This window comes from Neolamprologus multifasciatus, chromosome 10 (assembly GCF_963576455.1).
Source record: "Neolamprologus multifasciatus chromosome 10, fNeoMul1.2, whole genome shotgun sequence".
NCBI classification, from domain to species: Eukaryota; Metazoa; Chordata; class Actinopteri; order Cichliformes; family Cichlidae; genus Neolamprologus; species Neolamprologus multifasciatus.
The window spans coordinates 23,494,289-23,511,175 of record NC_140448.1 but is presented as its reverse complement, the minus strand read 5'-3'; the positions used below and the strand labels follow the sequence as shown (position 1 = coordinate 23,511,175).

At 41.3% G+C, this 16,887-nt stretch overlaps 2 protein-coding genes across 4 annotated transcripts in view; one reads left to right on the top strand and one right to left on the bottom strand.

Annotated features, from left to right (window-relative positions):
* Positions 1-990: 990 nt before the first annotated feature.
* skp1 (S-phase kinase-associated protein 1) lies at positions 991-9,754 on the top strand. The gene is made up of 6 exons (XM_085174385.1): positions 991-1,146; positions 1,790-1,889; positions 2,048-2,121; positions 5,129-5,272; positions 8,724-8,864; positions 9,020-9,754. The coding sequence occupies exons 2-6, from the start codon at positions 1,793-1,795 to the stop codon at positions 9,053-9,055; spliced, it is 492 nt and encodes a 163-aa protein (XP_085030511.1). The 5' UTR covers positions 991-1,146; positions 1,790-1,792; the 3' UTR covers positions 9,056-9,754.
* Positions 9,390-16,887, bottom strand: part of tcf7 (transcription factor 7) — a 75,559-nt gene continuing 68,061 nt past the window's right edge. For all 3 annotated transcript variants that reach the window (XM_085174380.1, XM_085174381.1, XM_085174382.1), the window contains 2 exons: positions 15,710-15,782; positions 9,390-11,727 (listed from right to left, as the gene is read on the bottom strand). In XM_085174380.1, the coding sequence (XP_085030506.1) occupies positions 11,340-11,727; positions 15,710-15,782 (461 nt within the window). In that variant the 3' untranslated portion in view covers positions 9,390-11,339. The remainder of the gene's footprint in view (positions 11,728-15,709; positions 15,783-16,887) is intronic.

Here is a 16,887-nt window from a genome sequence, read left to right as displayed (position 1 = left end):
CTCAAACTTGCAGAGGAGCTCAACACCTTCTTTGCTCAGTTTGAGACCACCACTTGTCCTGCTGGTGGTCAGGAAATAACCTGAAGCTGAAAGTCCTTAAAAGAAAAGAACTCATAATGGACTTCAGGAGGCATAGACAAGTCCACTACCCTCTCATTATAAATGGAGAACAGGATGAATCTGTCTTCATCTTTGGGTTTCTGGGCACCCACATCTCTGCTGATCTCACCTACAGCCACAACACCAACATCCTGGTAAGGAAGGCCCAGCAGTGGCTGCACTTCCTCCTTGTCCTTAGCCAGGATAACCTGGAGTAGAAGCTGCTGCTGGCTTTCTACCGCTCCTCAGTGGAGAGCATGCTCTCCTACTGCCTGGGTAGGCAGAGGCCACAACTGAGAACAGGCTGCCCAGAGGGTAATTAACACCACCCAAAATATAATTGGCTGCCCTCTTCCACCCCTGTGGACCATCACAAGCTCATCCTGTCTAAGGAAAACCAAGACAGGTGACCCCTTGCACCCCGCTCACCACCTGTTTGACCTGCTGGCCTCTGATCGGTGCCTCAGATCAGTGGAGGCCACACCTCCAGACTCACAAACAGCTTCTTCACCTGGGTCATTCGGACTGTCAACAAACACTAGCTCTCTAATGTGTGAGTTGTTTTGTATATTGTATACTGTTTTGTATACATTCCCTCTTGGCTGTATATATTTCTTCTGTTTGCTTTTTATTCTTGTTGTCCGCCACAGTTGGTGTGGAGCACCCACGATTTCGTTGTACACGTACAATGACAATAAAGGGCTATCCTGTTCTATGCTAATATACGGGGAAAAAGTATGCAAACCTAACATGCCTATCACATTATACTTATACATATATCTTGGGATAATTTAAGAGACTTGGGATATTTCAGAATATCAAAGGCAGAAAGACCCTGAGATTACCAGTCAAAGAAGGGTGGATAATTTGAGCCCATACTTAACCCCTCCCCTCGAGGAAAAAAGGCGTATTAGTCGCCGGAAGGTAGGCTCAGGCTCTTAGGTTGGTCCAGGGACTACCACCGGTTGTCTGTGTTTGCGCGTCTGTCGGGTGCTGCTGCTGACTACAGAGGAAATTGACCTCTGGATTAGCGTTAAAACAGTCACGGTACGTAGCTTAGTTAGCCCAGGTTGAGTTTTGCAGCTTGGGATGAACTGCTCTTTGTTTAATTTTGCTTGTGTCTTTATTTGAAGAGCCTCGCTGTGGCTGCTAAGAGGCCTCAACTAACGTCGACATTAGGCGTTAGCTTAGCTATAACATTGTGCATGGTAACGCTAGCTTCCTGGTTAGCCTAAATTTTAACCGATAATATTAAAATATTATGGTTGAGCAAAAAGCAGCGAAGCCAACTTTTATGTGTTTTAAGTAATAACACGCACCAGCTTCAGTTGTCTATAAACTGTATTCAAATAAAAGGTAGCTGCTCGACTAGCATTGCCGCTGTTTAGCCTGTGTCGTCGGTAGCTAATCGTTTGTTAGCTTGAGGTAAGCTTTAACGTTTGTTTTGAGTTTATTTTTCTAATACTAAGGGTCCGCACAGGTAATTTTTAGTTATTTATGTAGTGGGATATTATTACCGTATTCGACTAATAATCATGTAAACGATCTTTCTTGCGATAGCTGACAAATTAACTCCCAGACGTAGAATAGCTGTTGCTAATGCGTGTTTACTACTAAGGTTCGTAAGTTTGTTTTCAGAAGTGTTGTCTCCTTGCACAGGCTTTTAATATCTTAACGTGTTGCCTTATAGATAATGCCCACAATAAAACTACAGAGTTCTGATGGGGAAATCTTCGAGGTGGACGTTGAGATAGCCAAACAGTCTGTCACCATTAAGACCATGCTTGAAGGTAAGTGTTGAACCACGGTAAACGTTTTGGTTATCAAGTCACAACTGCCATAAATAGGACACCCCACAGTTCACAAATATAGGGTTTATAGTACTTCACTTAATTAAACCATAATATGGACATAGGTTACAAATGTGTAATGTTTGAATCTTTGACAGATTTGGGAATGGATGATGAAGGAGATGATGATCCAGTTCCCCTTCCTAACGTGAATGCTGCCATCCTCAAGAAGGTACAGAATGCACATATTGAAGTGTCCAATGGGTTTTTTGTTCACACACAGACTGTGTGGGTGGTGTTTTGTTGGATGTGGGAGGGGTTGATTCCTTGCTTCCTGAGATGCTATTAACTAATGGCGTTCATCTCGCCTGCTCTGGAGAAGGTTATGTTTTAGATCCATGCTTCCCAAATGGTGTATGTTGTGAGGCAAATGCCCTGGAGTTTTCTTACAACCTTAGTTTATTATAATATGAACAAGTGATGAATGAGCTGCTTATTTACTTTATCAGCAGACCTACTTGGTACACACTAATTTCCCATACATAGGCAAATTATATTTACCAAAGTTTAAGGTGGAGCCTGTTGTGTGGCTTGACACAAAGGTTCCGATTGATAAGAAGGAAGATGTAAATTTGAGAGGGGGAGTGAATGACTTTCTTTGGTAAAGCAAGTAAACACTGGTCCACAGATTTAAAATGAATAAATGTCCGAAGAAAGCAGTGTTAAAGCTACCTCTCATGACTTTAGGTGGTCAGGGTTAGAAGAAATTGTTTGGCCATATAATCATTTGCTAATCTAAAAAATAATTTGGAAGAAGAGGCCATAGAATCTGTGTGCCTTGAATTTTTGGGCTTTGCTCGTGGTTGTAGTTGGGAGGCAAATTTAAATGAAAGCGCTAGCTTCTAGCCTGTGATGGTGTCCTCGAAGATGATGTAGACTTTTGTATATGGTGAGAGGTATGCCAGGGGTGGGCAATCTCAGTCAATTCAATTCAATTCAATTCAATTTTATTTATATAGCGCCAAATCACAACAAATGTCGCCTCAAGGCGCTTCATAGATACAGAGAAAAGCCCAACAATCATATGACCCCCTATGAGCAAGCACTTTGGCGACAGTGGAAAGGAAAAACTCCCTTTTAACAGGAAGAAACCTCCGGCAGAACCAGGCTCAGGGAGGGGCGGCCATCTGCTGCGACCGGTTGGGGTGAGAGAAGGAAGACAGGATAAAGACATGCTGTGGAAGAGAGACAGAGATTAATAACAGATACGATTCAATACAGAGAGGTCAGTTAATACATAGTGAGTGAGAAAGGTGACTGGAAAGGAAAAACTCAATGCATCATGGGAATCCCCCGGCAGCCTACATCTATTGCAGCATAACTAAGGGAGGATTCAGGGTCACCTGGTCCAGCCCTAACTATATGCTTTAGCAAAAAGGAAGGTTTTAAGCCTAATCTTAAAAGTAGAGATAGTGTCTGTCTCCTGAATCCAAACTGGAAGCTGGTTCCACAGAAGAGGGGCCTGAAAACTGAAGGCTCTCCCTCCCATTCTACTTTTAAATACTCTAGGAACAACAAGTAGGCCTGCAGAGCGAGAGCGAAGTGCTCTAATAGGGTGATATGGTACTACAAGGTCATTAAGATAAGATGGGGCCTGATTATTTAAGACCTTGTATGTGAGGAGCAGGATTTTGAATTCAATTCTGGATTTAACAGGAAGCCAATGAAGGGAAGCCAAAACAGGAGAAATATGCTCTCTCCTTCTAGTCCCTGTCAGTACTCTTGCTGCAGCATTTTGGATTAACTGAAGGCTTTTCAGTGAGTTTTTTGGACATCCTGATAATAATGAATTGCAGTAGTCTAGCCTGGAAGTAATAAATGCATGAACTAGTTTTTCAGCGTCACTCTGAGACAGGATATTTCTAATTTTAGAGATGTTGCGCAAATGGAAGAACGCAGTCTTACATATTTGTTTAATATGTGCGTTGAAGGACATATCCTGGTCAAAAATGACTCCAAGGTTCCTCACAGTGTTACTGGAGGCCAAGGTAATGCCATCCAGAGTAAGAATCTGGTTAGATACCATATTTCTAAGCTTTTCAGCGCCGAGTACAATGACCTCAGTTTTATCTGAGTTAAGAAGCAGAAAGTTAGTGGCCATCCAAGTCTTTATGTCTTTAAGACATTCCTGCAGTTTAACTAATTGGTGTGTGTTATCTGGCTTCATGGACAGATAGAGCTGGGTGTCATCTGCATAGCAGTGAAAATGTATGTTATGTCTTCTAATGATGCTGCCTAGGGGAAGCATGTATAATGTAAACAGAATTGGTCCTAGCACCGAACCCTGTGGAACTCCATAATTAATCTCAGTCCACGAGGGCCGGTGTCCCTGCAGGTTTTAGATGTGTCCTCGAACCAACACAGCTGATTTAAATGGCTAAATTAGCTCCTCAACATGTCCTGAAGTTCTCCAGAGGCTTGGTAACAAACTAATCATGTGATTCAGGTGTGTTGACCCAAGGTGAGATCTAAAACCTGCAGGGACACTGGCCCTCGTGGACTGAAATTGCCCACCCCTGGTCTAAGCAGAGCTCGTAAGTGGCAAAGAGTGGTACTTTGTGTCCTGCGGATAAGCTCGCCTAAGAATTTGAATTGGGTTTGGTTGCCTTCCCCTTATAGTTTTAACATTTTAGCACTGCCAGGCTAAAGCTGAAAGAATAAGCTGAAATGATCTTCTGTGCCAGTCAATCAAACCACATCTTAGAAGCACATTGTAATAATCTAGGAAACTTGTGTTATAGCTGGACAGTGTAACAGTGTTATAGCTGGAAAGAGCTGCTGATGTATTTTCTGAGAGTAATGGGCTCAGATGTGGTTTCAACAAAATCTGAACAGTTTTGAGGTGGACCTGGAAAAATGGACAAAATGCGATTGTTTCTCATCCTCAGTTTTACCTTTTTATTTTCATGCCAGCAAATCATCTAATCCCATTTTTGGCAACAGAGAAGTTCTGATTTTTTTTTTCTTTCTCCTTACTACTCTCATACCTACACTCTTACAAGGAGGTAACGACCTGGAATCTGTGTGAATTGATCCTAATTTGTGGCAAAGAATTGCCATTTAATTTTGGTATTCAAACCTTTAATGGGCAGTTTAAACAGCTGATGGGTGCTGTGCATAATGGGTTACCTTGGTTAAAACAACGTGTTTATTTGTTATTGTCTGTCTTTCTTTTTCAGGTGATTCAGTGGTGCACTCATCACAAAGATGACCCCCCTCCTCCTGAGGACGATGAGAACAAGGAGAAAAGGACAGATGACATCCCTGTATGGGATCAGGAGTTCCTCAAAGTGGACCAAGGCACCTTGTTTGAACTCATTCTGGTAAACATACTTGAATTATTTTGCATTTTCTTTGGATTGAACTACAACTAACAGGTGTAAGCAAAACCTTGCCCTATACCTAACCTTAACAGCAACCCCTGCACATGGTTGATTATCACATCATTGCAAATGGATCTTACCGAGTTGTCTATATTTGTATTGAAGCAGTTTTAATAGAAAAAGGACCTTTTTAAAACGAAAGAGAACAAAAACAGTGGTTAACAGATGCTCAGTTAAACTGCAAGCCTGTCAATGGTGTCCCTGCAGTTAGCTACAGTGAAGTATCCCTCCCTTTCTTTGCAGTGACTGTCACATAATCCCACTGATGTGTCTGTCACTTAATCCTCCTCCTCTGAGCCCTGAGCTGCTGCACTTCACCCAACTTTTTTCTTTTTGCTTTTTATTTTATTTATGCCCTCCACCATTGCTACCCGCTGCTTCTTTCCTGGTGCCTCTGTCTTAAGCCAGTTTTTGGTGATGGCCTTCTTTCCTGCAGAAAGGAAAATTTTAGCCAAGTAGCGGTCCTTTACATGTACAGCACCTTCAAAGTATCCAAGATACAAAACAAGGCAAGTTCTGGGAATTATATAATCTAATATATCACACAGAGCTGAGTGAATTTTGACCCAGAAAGTGAATTTTTCTACATTTCTAGAAAATGTGTGTATGATCTGGTTCGTTCCATCCGCACAGCTTCCATCACTGTTGTTGTGTATTGGTTCGTTTATTTTTAATCTTAGGTGTAATAAAATAGCAAATTAGTTTTTTTCCCAAATGAATTCTCTCCACTTTAATGATTGAGTTGTTTTTATGTTCTTTCCACGTTTCACACCACACTTTCTCAGTGATTTGGTTTAAAAAAAAAAAAAAAAAAAAAAGTCCGGTTGTCCTGGTCTAAATTTTTCATCGAAAGCAACCCCTTTACTGTGCCATACCATATATTTAATTTAAAGGATATTATGGGGTTCCTATCTTGGTCTTTAGTTATGTATTCAGGCGTCTTTTTTTTATACCTATGTTTGTTTGAATTGGGACATGGAGTGTGGAGAGCTCCACATCCTTCCAGCGAGCCCCATAATCATCACTACACCAATATGTTATCTGGCGTATCTGTGCAGCATGAAAATATTCTTTTAAATTAGGAAGCGACATTCCTCCTTTCTCTCTCTCGATCAAAGGCTTTTTCTTCGTCAAAACTTATCAACGCAGCCGGTATATTGTCTTTATATATTTGGTGTATAATGTGTAGGGTCCTTCTAATATAATCTTGTGCCGGTCTATTTTTGACAAAACCTGCTTGGTCCTCATCTATCAGGTCTGGTATAAATGACTGGAGCCTATTTGATAAGACTGCAGTGTAGATTTTATAATCAACATTTAACACTGATATAGGCCTGTAATTTTGGCAGTATTCCTTTTGTGTTTGTGCTTTTGGTAGTACTGTGATAATTGCCTCCCTCCAAGAGAGGGAATCACATGTTTAGCGTGAATCTAACTAAAAGTCAGGTGGAGTAAGGATATCAGTTCTTTTCCAGATTTCTTATACCATTCAGCAGGAAACCCGTCACTGGACTTCACCCAACTTTTAACGTTATCTTCTCTTTATTGGGCGTAATGACAAAAGGGTACGATATCAGAAGCTATAAAGACAATACTATGCTGTGGACTTTGGTCGTGTGATTTTAATCGCTGTTTCGTAACTGTTCAGGTGCTTTCCCAAAAACAGTCAAAAAAAGAACACAAGCTTTTCTCTGAAGCTACTTTTTAATGGTTTGTGCTTCACAACAGTGCTCTCGGTGCCGCATCAGAACTATGATGCGGTCTTAGGGTCAAAAGCTCAACAAACCTACCAACAACTTTTGACATGTGGTGGCGGCGGACAGTAAAAACAAGACCTTCAGCTGGCAGGAGGCAGAGAAACCAAAGTAGAAGGAAAGTTGATGTTGTGCATTACAATTAAGGGAATTATTCCACATTTGTTTGTATTGACCACAGGAGGCAAAAGCTTTTCTCATGCACTCTGTGTGTGGGTTTTTTTTTCTTCTGCTAAACAAAAGTCTCAAAAGTCTTGACATTTTTTTTGCTTGAGGTTTTAAATGTTAAGGTTGTGCTTTACACTGAGAAGTCCAAATACTTATGTGAATTAATGCATTTATAGTGTTGTAGCTTCGTTGTATAGTTTTCTCATGCTGAGAATTTTAGGCCAGTTGAATCCTCTATAAAATCTGCTGTTACATCACCAGCCTTGGTGGGTCACAGACTGGTAATATTAGATGTAAAGATAACACTGTGGGCTAAATGTTGCCTTAATATGCTCAGATATCTTTACCACTCCAAGTAGTCTTTGTGAGAGAGAGAGGGAGAGCAGCGTGCATTCATATAGTTGAGCTGTGGAAATGGCATTTATTTTTCTTTATGTATTCAAACTTCACAGTTGGCAAAATCTACTGGAATCTACAAGGACCTGTCACAGGTCTGTGAAATATCCTACTGGCTGTAGCAGAATTGGTTTAAATGGAAGTGGTCTGGCTCTCTGGGGTGCTGATCCAGAGTCAGCAGCTGGAGTTGATATATAGTGGCTTTTTTTTTTTTTTTCTTTTCCTTTTTTTTTATAAATAGTAATCACTTTTATGCACCTTTGTGTATATAGTGTTTATTTTCTCTTGTAGTCCTTTTAATATGCTTAATCTTTCTTAGAAAAATTATTTCTTATACTTTATTTATTTCGCTCAGTGGCCAGTTCAAACAAGACACAAATGTTGCTTAGCAACAGCTGGAGGTCTGGTGGTTTGGGCAACTGTGTTTAGAAGAGGGAGGGATTTGGAAAGACTCATTTATTCATTTAAAAAAAATTCCCCTCCACCTTTCTCAATGTGTGAAACAACATGGAGTGATGTTGGAGTTCATGTAAAATGTAACCTTAGCAATGCCTGGAAGAGATGGATAAATGGGTGGTGTGTCTGTAGCTTCGTGGAAATGAAAGCAATGGTCCTGCGTCAGTAACCTGAGTTGACCCCACCCCCCGTGACTTGAATATGTTTACAAGCACAAAGGCTGAGAGGAAGGGGTTCAGAAGAGCACAGCAGCTGCTCCTGTGCTTTATGAAAATCAATACAGAAGTCTTATTAAGCGATCACTGCTCAGCATATGTAAGGCTAAATTGTTTCTACAGGGTAATTTACTTAAGGATCATGGGAAAGGAGTGTCGTGTGGGGTTTAAATTGTATATAAATGCTTTTCAGGGATAACAGTCATCCCTCATCAGACTGATTGGTAATTCAAACTACACTTTTTACTTTATTCAGGTGTAAATAACAAATCCAAAACACAATATGCTTTGTTGGGTTCTGAGATCTAAGTGTTGCTGAGGTATCAGTTGTCCTTGTGTGCTCTTTCACCGCCTCCCTCCCTCCTGCAGCTCCTCATTCATAGCTCCGTGTTTTCTGTTTAGGCCGCCAACTATTTGGACATCAAAGGCCTGTTAGATGTCACCTGCAAGACGGTGGCCAACATGATCAAAGGCAAAACCCCAGAGGAGATCAGGAAGACTTTCAACATCAAAAATGATTTCACAGAGGAGGAGGAAGCCCAGGTACTTATTCCAACCCATCAGCTGTCTGTCAGAAAACAAAAGGCTTTCATAAGCAACGAGAAATCACTCGGATGTTGCGGATGGGATTAAAATGGTGATCACAAAGTTGCATTCCACACCTTTGTGGATGATTAATTTGTCCCTCTCTTCCACAGGTACGCAAAGAGAACCAGTGGTGTGAAGAAAAATAAGAGGAAGATCTTGCCAACACTACCACACTGAAAAGGATTCTCTCTGCTAACTGGTTGCACTGGCGTTGTTCATACTTGTTAATATTTACATTTAGTATATTTAGAGCCACATCCCTCGCTCCCCCACCACCATCACTTTTCCTTAATTTCTGATAATAGCATGACTATTTTAACTTGCCTGTGTGGTGTCATTAATTTAAAGCAAAGCTCTCTTCTGTTCGCGCACACTCACGTTGTGTATTGACATAAAATAAATGGTCCTGGTTTCACGGCTTTGTATCCTTTTAAAGATTCGAAGACTCCTCAGATTCCCCCTGTTATTAACTGCTCTGGCTTTTTGTTTTGTTTTTTAAACTTGACATTTTGTTTTCTTTTAGGTTAAGTGAATGAATAAAATGCATTTTTTGACAATGGATATGCGAGGGTGAATTTGTTTTCTTCTTTTTGCTCTGTAAATGTGTCCATTTTGTGAAACCATGTCAAGGAGACGTTTATAGGAAAAGTGAAGTTTGAGGTAGAATGATTACTTTGTTTTTAAATGCATAATGTCCCCCTGGACTCGAAGTACTTGTGTTATCACGCAGCGTTGGGTAACACGTGCCCTGTTGTAGTGAATTGAAAACTTTTCCCAGTTAAGCTCTGATGCTGGTTTTTGGGATGCTCAAACATACTGAAGGAGTAAATAAAACATTAAATGGATGGTGTCTGTCACTTTTTGTTTTTAGTTGTGGTTGGTGGGGGTCTAAATCTCAAGGAATCATGGACCAGATAGTCAAAACACTTTATTACAACAATCAAAAACACAGTAACACATCAAAGGCATTTAAAAGAAATTAATAAAATAAAATAAAAAGCTGGACATCTTTGAGGTGCTGCCACTATTGCAACTACTTCTAGCACAATAGCTCTCTCTGGTGGAGGGAAACTATATTGCTGTACAAAAAACTCAGCCTACAGTTTGTCCACAGAGTTAGAAGCTGTAAGCAGAAAGGAAAATTAAAGCCTTATTAAGAAAATCAAAATGTCTGTTACGTTAGCTGTAAAAAATGCAGAGTAAGACCATGACACTTGACAAAAAAAACTTTGCACAAGACAAACAAATGTATTGCTTTAAGAAATGGTAGAAACTAACTTTTTTTTAAAAGAATATTTTTTAAACTTTTTTTAAATTTTTTTTTTTTTACATAAAACCATATAAAAGCTTAATTATAAAACTTTACAACACAATGCAATATAATAGTACCCATTTGGTCTCAGTTTAATCTGCTGCGCTGGAAAATGTTCAAAGGAAAACAAGACTTAAAAAAAGACAACACTCTTCTGAGGGATTCCCACCTGTAGAAAGCCTGACCTTAAAAATCATGAGATTCATACAAAAAAATACCACTAATTATGCAAAAACACAAACAATGTAACAGTTGGTGAAGCCATAGATTGACAGCCTGAAAGTGCCTAAAAGTAATGTGAACTTCAGAATTTTCTTTTTAAAACTGCTGGAAATATATATATATATATATATATATATATTTATATTTTTTTTGTCAAAGAAGCTGCACAAGTATTCATAAAAATGTTTGGGGAAAAAAAGGGGAAACTTAGAGTCAGACTGTGAAGTGGCAGCTATTGAAAGTGAATCCATGCCTCTTGGAATCTGAGGTTCTGCTGGTCAGGTTGGGTGGCAGTTGGTCCTTGCTCCCCTCTTGTGGTTCTTATAAATGGGTGATAACATTTCCAGGAGATGGATGTGATGGTGAAGCTTTAAGAGTAAAAGTATGTCAGATTGTCATCGCTATGGAGTTACTTATCCATAAGGTATGATAATCACTTCAGTTGAGTTTTAACTGCAGCAGGTGGAGCCAAAGAACCACAATCATTTTTTTATTGTTTTGTTGTTGCATGCACTTTAGCATTGCTCGCTACTATGTGTTCTAAAGCTGGTGGATTTTTGGTCACCAGTTCAGCGGCTGGATCCTTCAAATTGGCTTGTGTCAGCTTAATGTAATGTCACGTGACAGATCTCTTTGAGAAGGACTTTGTGACCGTAAAAATGCAGATATTGAAGAATCCAGCCTCTGAACTAAGAGACAGCTACTGTCCTACTGAGGATAGGGTGGAGTAGGGGAGGGATCGATGCCTTCAACTCGCTCCTTTTTCTGTAACATCAAATGAACCTCAGGGGGAGGGGGTGTACATAAAACTGATGTCAGCTGATGAGGATGATCGTAACGGCTCTGGAGGAAGCTGAGGAGTGCGGGGGGTTGTTGATGTGAGCAGACCACAGCCATCACTGGGTCTCCGTTAGCACTTTGAGAGAGAGTCCTGCGGCCTTGGCGGCTGACAGCACTGACGGGCTGTGCGTCTGCTTGCTGGACAGTTCCGGGTGTGCGTGGGGGTGCTTTGCTGCGAGCGTGCGGAGGTCCCCGCGTTTGCCGGCAGACTGCTCCGGAGTTAAGCGCGTGTGTGAGAGTGTATACGCTGGCGGAGACAAGGGGAGACGCGCCGAAGGGGAGGTGGGCGGCGGGGAGCAGCCCGGGGAGGGGGGCCGCTGGTGCTGGAAGAGACGGTGTCGGGCGGGAGAAGGGGACGGGGGAGAGTCTATAGCACTTAAATCTGAAGAAGTTGGGCTGGGGCAGCCTCCTCCTTGAAGGTAGCGAATGCACTTCTTTTTCCTCCTAGGAACAGTCAGAGAGAGTTATCTGTGAATAAAGTGTGGATGGTAAATGTCAGCAGGCTTTAGTGAAGATGCAACATTCACACTGAGGTCAATGAGCAGGGACACAAATGGACACAGCGAACAATAGCAGTATGTGGATGTCTCTACGTGAAGGAGGTCAGTTCCAGAGCAATGTAAATGCCACCATTTGCACATTGTGAGTCTCTGTGCGTTTATGGCAAAAGGGTGGTTTCTGTTAGACACGCAATGTGCATCACAACAGTGTCAGATTGGCTTACTACAGCGTCAGTCTGTGTTGCTCCAGGACGACAATAGCAGCTGACCAGTCGTGCTGTTGTTTAATTCCCTTTTGCTTATATAGAGCCAAATCACAACTGTCACCTCAAGATGCTTTATATTACAAGGCAGAGATCCTACAAATGAGAGCTCAAATGAGAGCCTTTGAGCGAGCAGTTGGCGACAGTGGGAAGGAAAAACTCCCTTTTAACAGGAAGAAACCTCTGGCAGAACCAGGCTCAGGGAGGAGCAGCCAACTGGTTAGGGGTGAAGGGGCGGAGACAGGACAAAAAAACACACTGTGGAAAGAGAGGCAGGGTTTAATGACAACTAATGAATAAATGCAGTGATGTGTAAGGATATAGTGAGAGCTTCAGTGACAGGGATTTGAGAATGAGGGCAAAGTTTGCTTTCCTGCTAGCTCGTCATCTTATCCTTAAAATTGGAAAGGTCTCGTGTTCCCTTCCCATATGAGATGGCTGAGGGATGTCATGACCTACTTGAAGTTAAGAAAGCTTAAATATGCTAGTTGTGTAAGACATGGGCCCTGCTTACATGGGAATGTCCATAACAAATGTCTTTGTATCCAGGTTTGTGATAACCAATTTTTCTTCGTTCATGCTCGTTTGTGTGTGTGTGCTGCTTTTTAGTTGTTTGTCGTTCTTCTTTTATGCACCCCTATTCTGAAATTGTGTCATTTATATTTAAATGTTGACTGCATCACATTAGAACTGAATCGCAGAGCAGACTGTAAGGGAACTTTCTTCCTTTCAAAAGGGACTTTTCCCTTCCCACTGTCACCGAATGCTTGCTCACGAGGAGTCAGATTTTTTCTCTGTAGTATTGTACGGTCTTTACTGTCTTGAGGCGACTGTTATGTGATTTGGTGCTGTATTAAAAAACAAAATTCAAACAGTACTGTATAAAATCTGATAAAGAGAAGTTTAAAAAAAGAAAACACAAAAGTCAGACATGATTTTTTTTTTTTTTTTTTTTTTTGTCTGTTTTCAGTTGAAGTTTTTAATTTAGCTTTAACATAGTGTAGTTTAAAATAGCCCCTTCTATCCGAAAGGCTTGAAAAGCCCTATTGGTCAGTTGAAATGACAGTCCTGTAGCAACACTAATATGATGTCATAGAAATGACAGCAGTACAGCTCTAATCCCAGGTTTGAAAAACTGAGATATAATAAAAAAAAAGAAAAGAAAAAATAGATAAAGATAAACATCTGATACAATATTGTGCAGGAAATATCTTTAATTTTGGTCCTTGGCAATAGAATAGTTGCAGCTGACCAGGGATGCATATAATTATTAATAGTAGGGAATCTACATCTTCATATCTCTTCTGAGTATCTTAGATTTAACCCCTGACAAATACTGATCCCTATTAAAATGAAACTAAACCAAAACAAGAAAAGCCGAATAAATCAAATTTAAATGAAAAAATTCAAAATATAATAACTCTCATCTGAATTGTGGACACCGGACCTTTTGTGAAATAAAGCAACTCATTAAAATCTTTAAAAAGATTTCATTTTTTGAACTCTTCTCGCACCTTTATGTTAAGCTAAACTTGTGAACGTCTGCTTCTATAGTTGATGCAAAGGCTATAAACCTTGTTGATCCTTTCATCCACACAAAATCCTGATAACTGAAACCAGGGAATACCACTCGACTTTAAAATGAGTTTTAAAAAATCACCCCCGTGATTATATTAGTGCTATTAGCATGAATGAATGAACTCCTTTGATTAAAGATTTAACACACAGAGTCTGCGAGTTGACACTTTCACTTAACCTAAGCACCACAAAAGTAGTATTAGAATTGCGTAGCGATTAGTTTGGAGTTTCAGTTTTCTACTTCTTTTTGTTCTGAACCGAACGTATTACATGTGTCTAATAGGCAATCAGCAGTAACCCTGCTGTGCTTTGTGAGGTGTTATACTTAAAAGCAGACTTGTGTACCGCTGAGTGCAGCATCAAAGCAGTTAACAGGATCCCATGATCATTACCAGAATATGATATGAGTCACCGGGTTTAACCGCAAGGAAAGGCGCTAGGCCATATTTAGAGAGGGAGAGAGGCAGGAAGAGTGCAATAGAAAGTGATTTCTAAATGTCAGAGTTCACCATCAAAAGGCGCCCGTTACCACATCGCATGAATGGAGAAAGTTGAAAGCAGATGGGCATGAGAATGCCGTCAAAATGCAAAGCTGCAGGGAGCGCGCTAGTGTGTGTGTGTTTGTGTGGAGCTGTGGTGATAAGGATTTGCTCTAACCACATTCAGCCCCCTTTGTTCTCTCAAAGCGAAACAAACACACACACACACATTCAGATTTCCATGACGTGATGGTGGGGAAGACGACAGGGTTTCTACAGTGCTGTGGTGGTAGAAACTTTTTCTGCAGAACCACACAGATCCCTGACTCCTGCAGCAAAGCCGTTGGGCTGCCGTGCACCGTGAATCCTGGCGCGTCTCAAACCCGGCCGTGCGAGCTGCTGACGGGCCCGCTTCTGATCATTTATCTTGTGCCGCTGCCATTTGTCAGCTCTCGCTGGGGAGAAACGCATCCGAGAGCGCTGCAGTTTTGAGAATGGATTTAAAAATAAATAAATAAAGAAGACAAATGAGCTGCTCTGGCAGATAAATAAAACAGCCGGTGAAGCCGGCGTACCTGATCTCTAAATAATCCCTGCGCACCCAGTTTCTTTTTACTTTTATAAAACACCAACTGCCTCGGACTAATCCTGTGCTGACAGGGGGAAAAGAGGGAAATTCCCAGCTTGAGTTTAGAAACGTGGCTCCCGACATGTTTTAATGATTCCAATATGGCGACCTTGGAAACAGAACATCTGTTTGAGCTTCTTCACTCAAAGAAATATTATGTGGAAGTTTGACCTTTGACAAACGGTGATGCTATTACAGTTACATAAGGAAGGAATACTGCTCAACCATCTGTCTGTTTGCTATTACTGATTTTAATTATCAATGAGCTGCGTGAATAATACTGTTTTTTTGTTGTTGTTGTTTGAAAGAGAGCATTTTAATGAGTGGTATTCCCCTTTAACCTCTAGCCATTCACTACAGAGGGCCTGCTTATGCAAGGCATTATGCCAGTGGTGCTGAAGAACCCAAACTAACCTCGACGGTGTGGGTGAGACATCACATATATATATTTACAGACTTAAATATAGGGGTGGAGTGAGAGGGTGTGAAAACATGTCTCTAAATACATTTTAACTCATGCAACACCTCTAAATCTGCATGACTGACCTTTTACCTGCAAGTAAGCACATGACTGAAGCCTAACTAAAGTTAGCATGTTTCGCTGTTTGCTATATATTAACTGCATATGTATGGGTTCTATTTGCAGAGCAGCAGGTTAGTGAGAGATGACATGCAGACCTCAAACACGAGGAGGTAGAGCTCATCTTGGCAGGCATAATCACAATAGGGGAGGGGGCTTGTCTTCATTCAGCAGTTTACTTGTTGGACAAATGAAAAGGCTGAAAAAAAGGCCTGGAAAACAGAAAAAAAAAAACAAGCTTGATGGGATTAATGAGATTGATGCCACCTCCAAGACTGCTCTACCTCCTACGGCATCAGAGAGACGCGATGCACTTGAGCGGTGTGAGAAGAAAGATGGGGGAGTCGTGAGCGTAGCGTGGTGCTGCGGAGCGAGTGGGGTGGATGGTTGGTACACACCTGCAAGGACCGCACCAGTCCGTTTGTTGGTTGAGGCCGAAGCGAGCCCGGCATTTCTTAGGAGAGCCCGGGTCTGAGCACAATGCGTGGCATGCACAGGAAAAGGGGAGGAGGAAAAGCAGAGGAAGAGGGGAGGAAACAGGTTAGACGACAAAAGACACAGACAAGAAGAAGACGAAGAGAGAAACAAGCTCGTCAGGGCGGCACAAAAGCACCGTTTGTTCGGAAAAAGCCATCGAGTAAAACTGTTAGTAGACGGTTACGGCACAATGCGACATTAACAACCAGCAGATCAACCGCCCAACACAACTTAGTTAAACATGTGGGTCAGTTAACACACAGAGGAAGAAGCAGCCGTGCTGTCACACTGTTAGTACTGGACCTTTCAAGGGTTTTCAGTTTCTAAAACGACGCCCAAATCCAAAAAATATATATTTTCCAGTTTCTGAAACATCTGCTGAAAATACCCTAATGTGCACAAGTCTTGAGCCACCCCTCATTTCTTTATATTTTGTATGTAAAACAGGAAAAACGTGCAGAGATTTACTTAAATGTGCAACCATATTTGAAAATACAGTCTATAAGACACAGTTAATATTTAGTATGATCACCCTTTTTCTTCAACACAGCCTGAACTCTCTTAGTCAAGCTTTCTTGAAGCAGTCTTCAGGAACAGTTCTCCAGGCTTCCTGAGGAAGTCAGAGCTCTTCTTTGGATGTTTTCTGGCTTCTGTCAAGATGATCCCAAACCGCTTAAATAAAGCTGAGGCCTGGGCTCTGTGGAGGCCAATCCATGACTAATAGTGCTAATAGTGTCTCACTGTGTGTTATTCTATCCTTGTATGATTTTACTGGATTTGCAGTATGTTTGGGATTATTGCCATGCACATCGGACAATTTCCAGCTGGTTTTGCGTAGTGCACAGGTGTCGAGTCCAACTCCAGGCCTCGAGTGCTGGTGTCCTGCAGGTTTTAGATGTGTCCTTGATCCAACACAGCTCATTAAATGGCTAAATTACTTCCTCAACATGTCTTGAAGTTCTCCAAAAGGTCTGGTAATGAACTAATCATTTGATTCGGATGTGTTGACCCAGGGTGAGATCTACAACCTGCAGGACACCGGCCCTTGAGGCCTGAAGTTCGACACCCCTGGCATAGTGGATCAAAATCTGGCGGTACT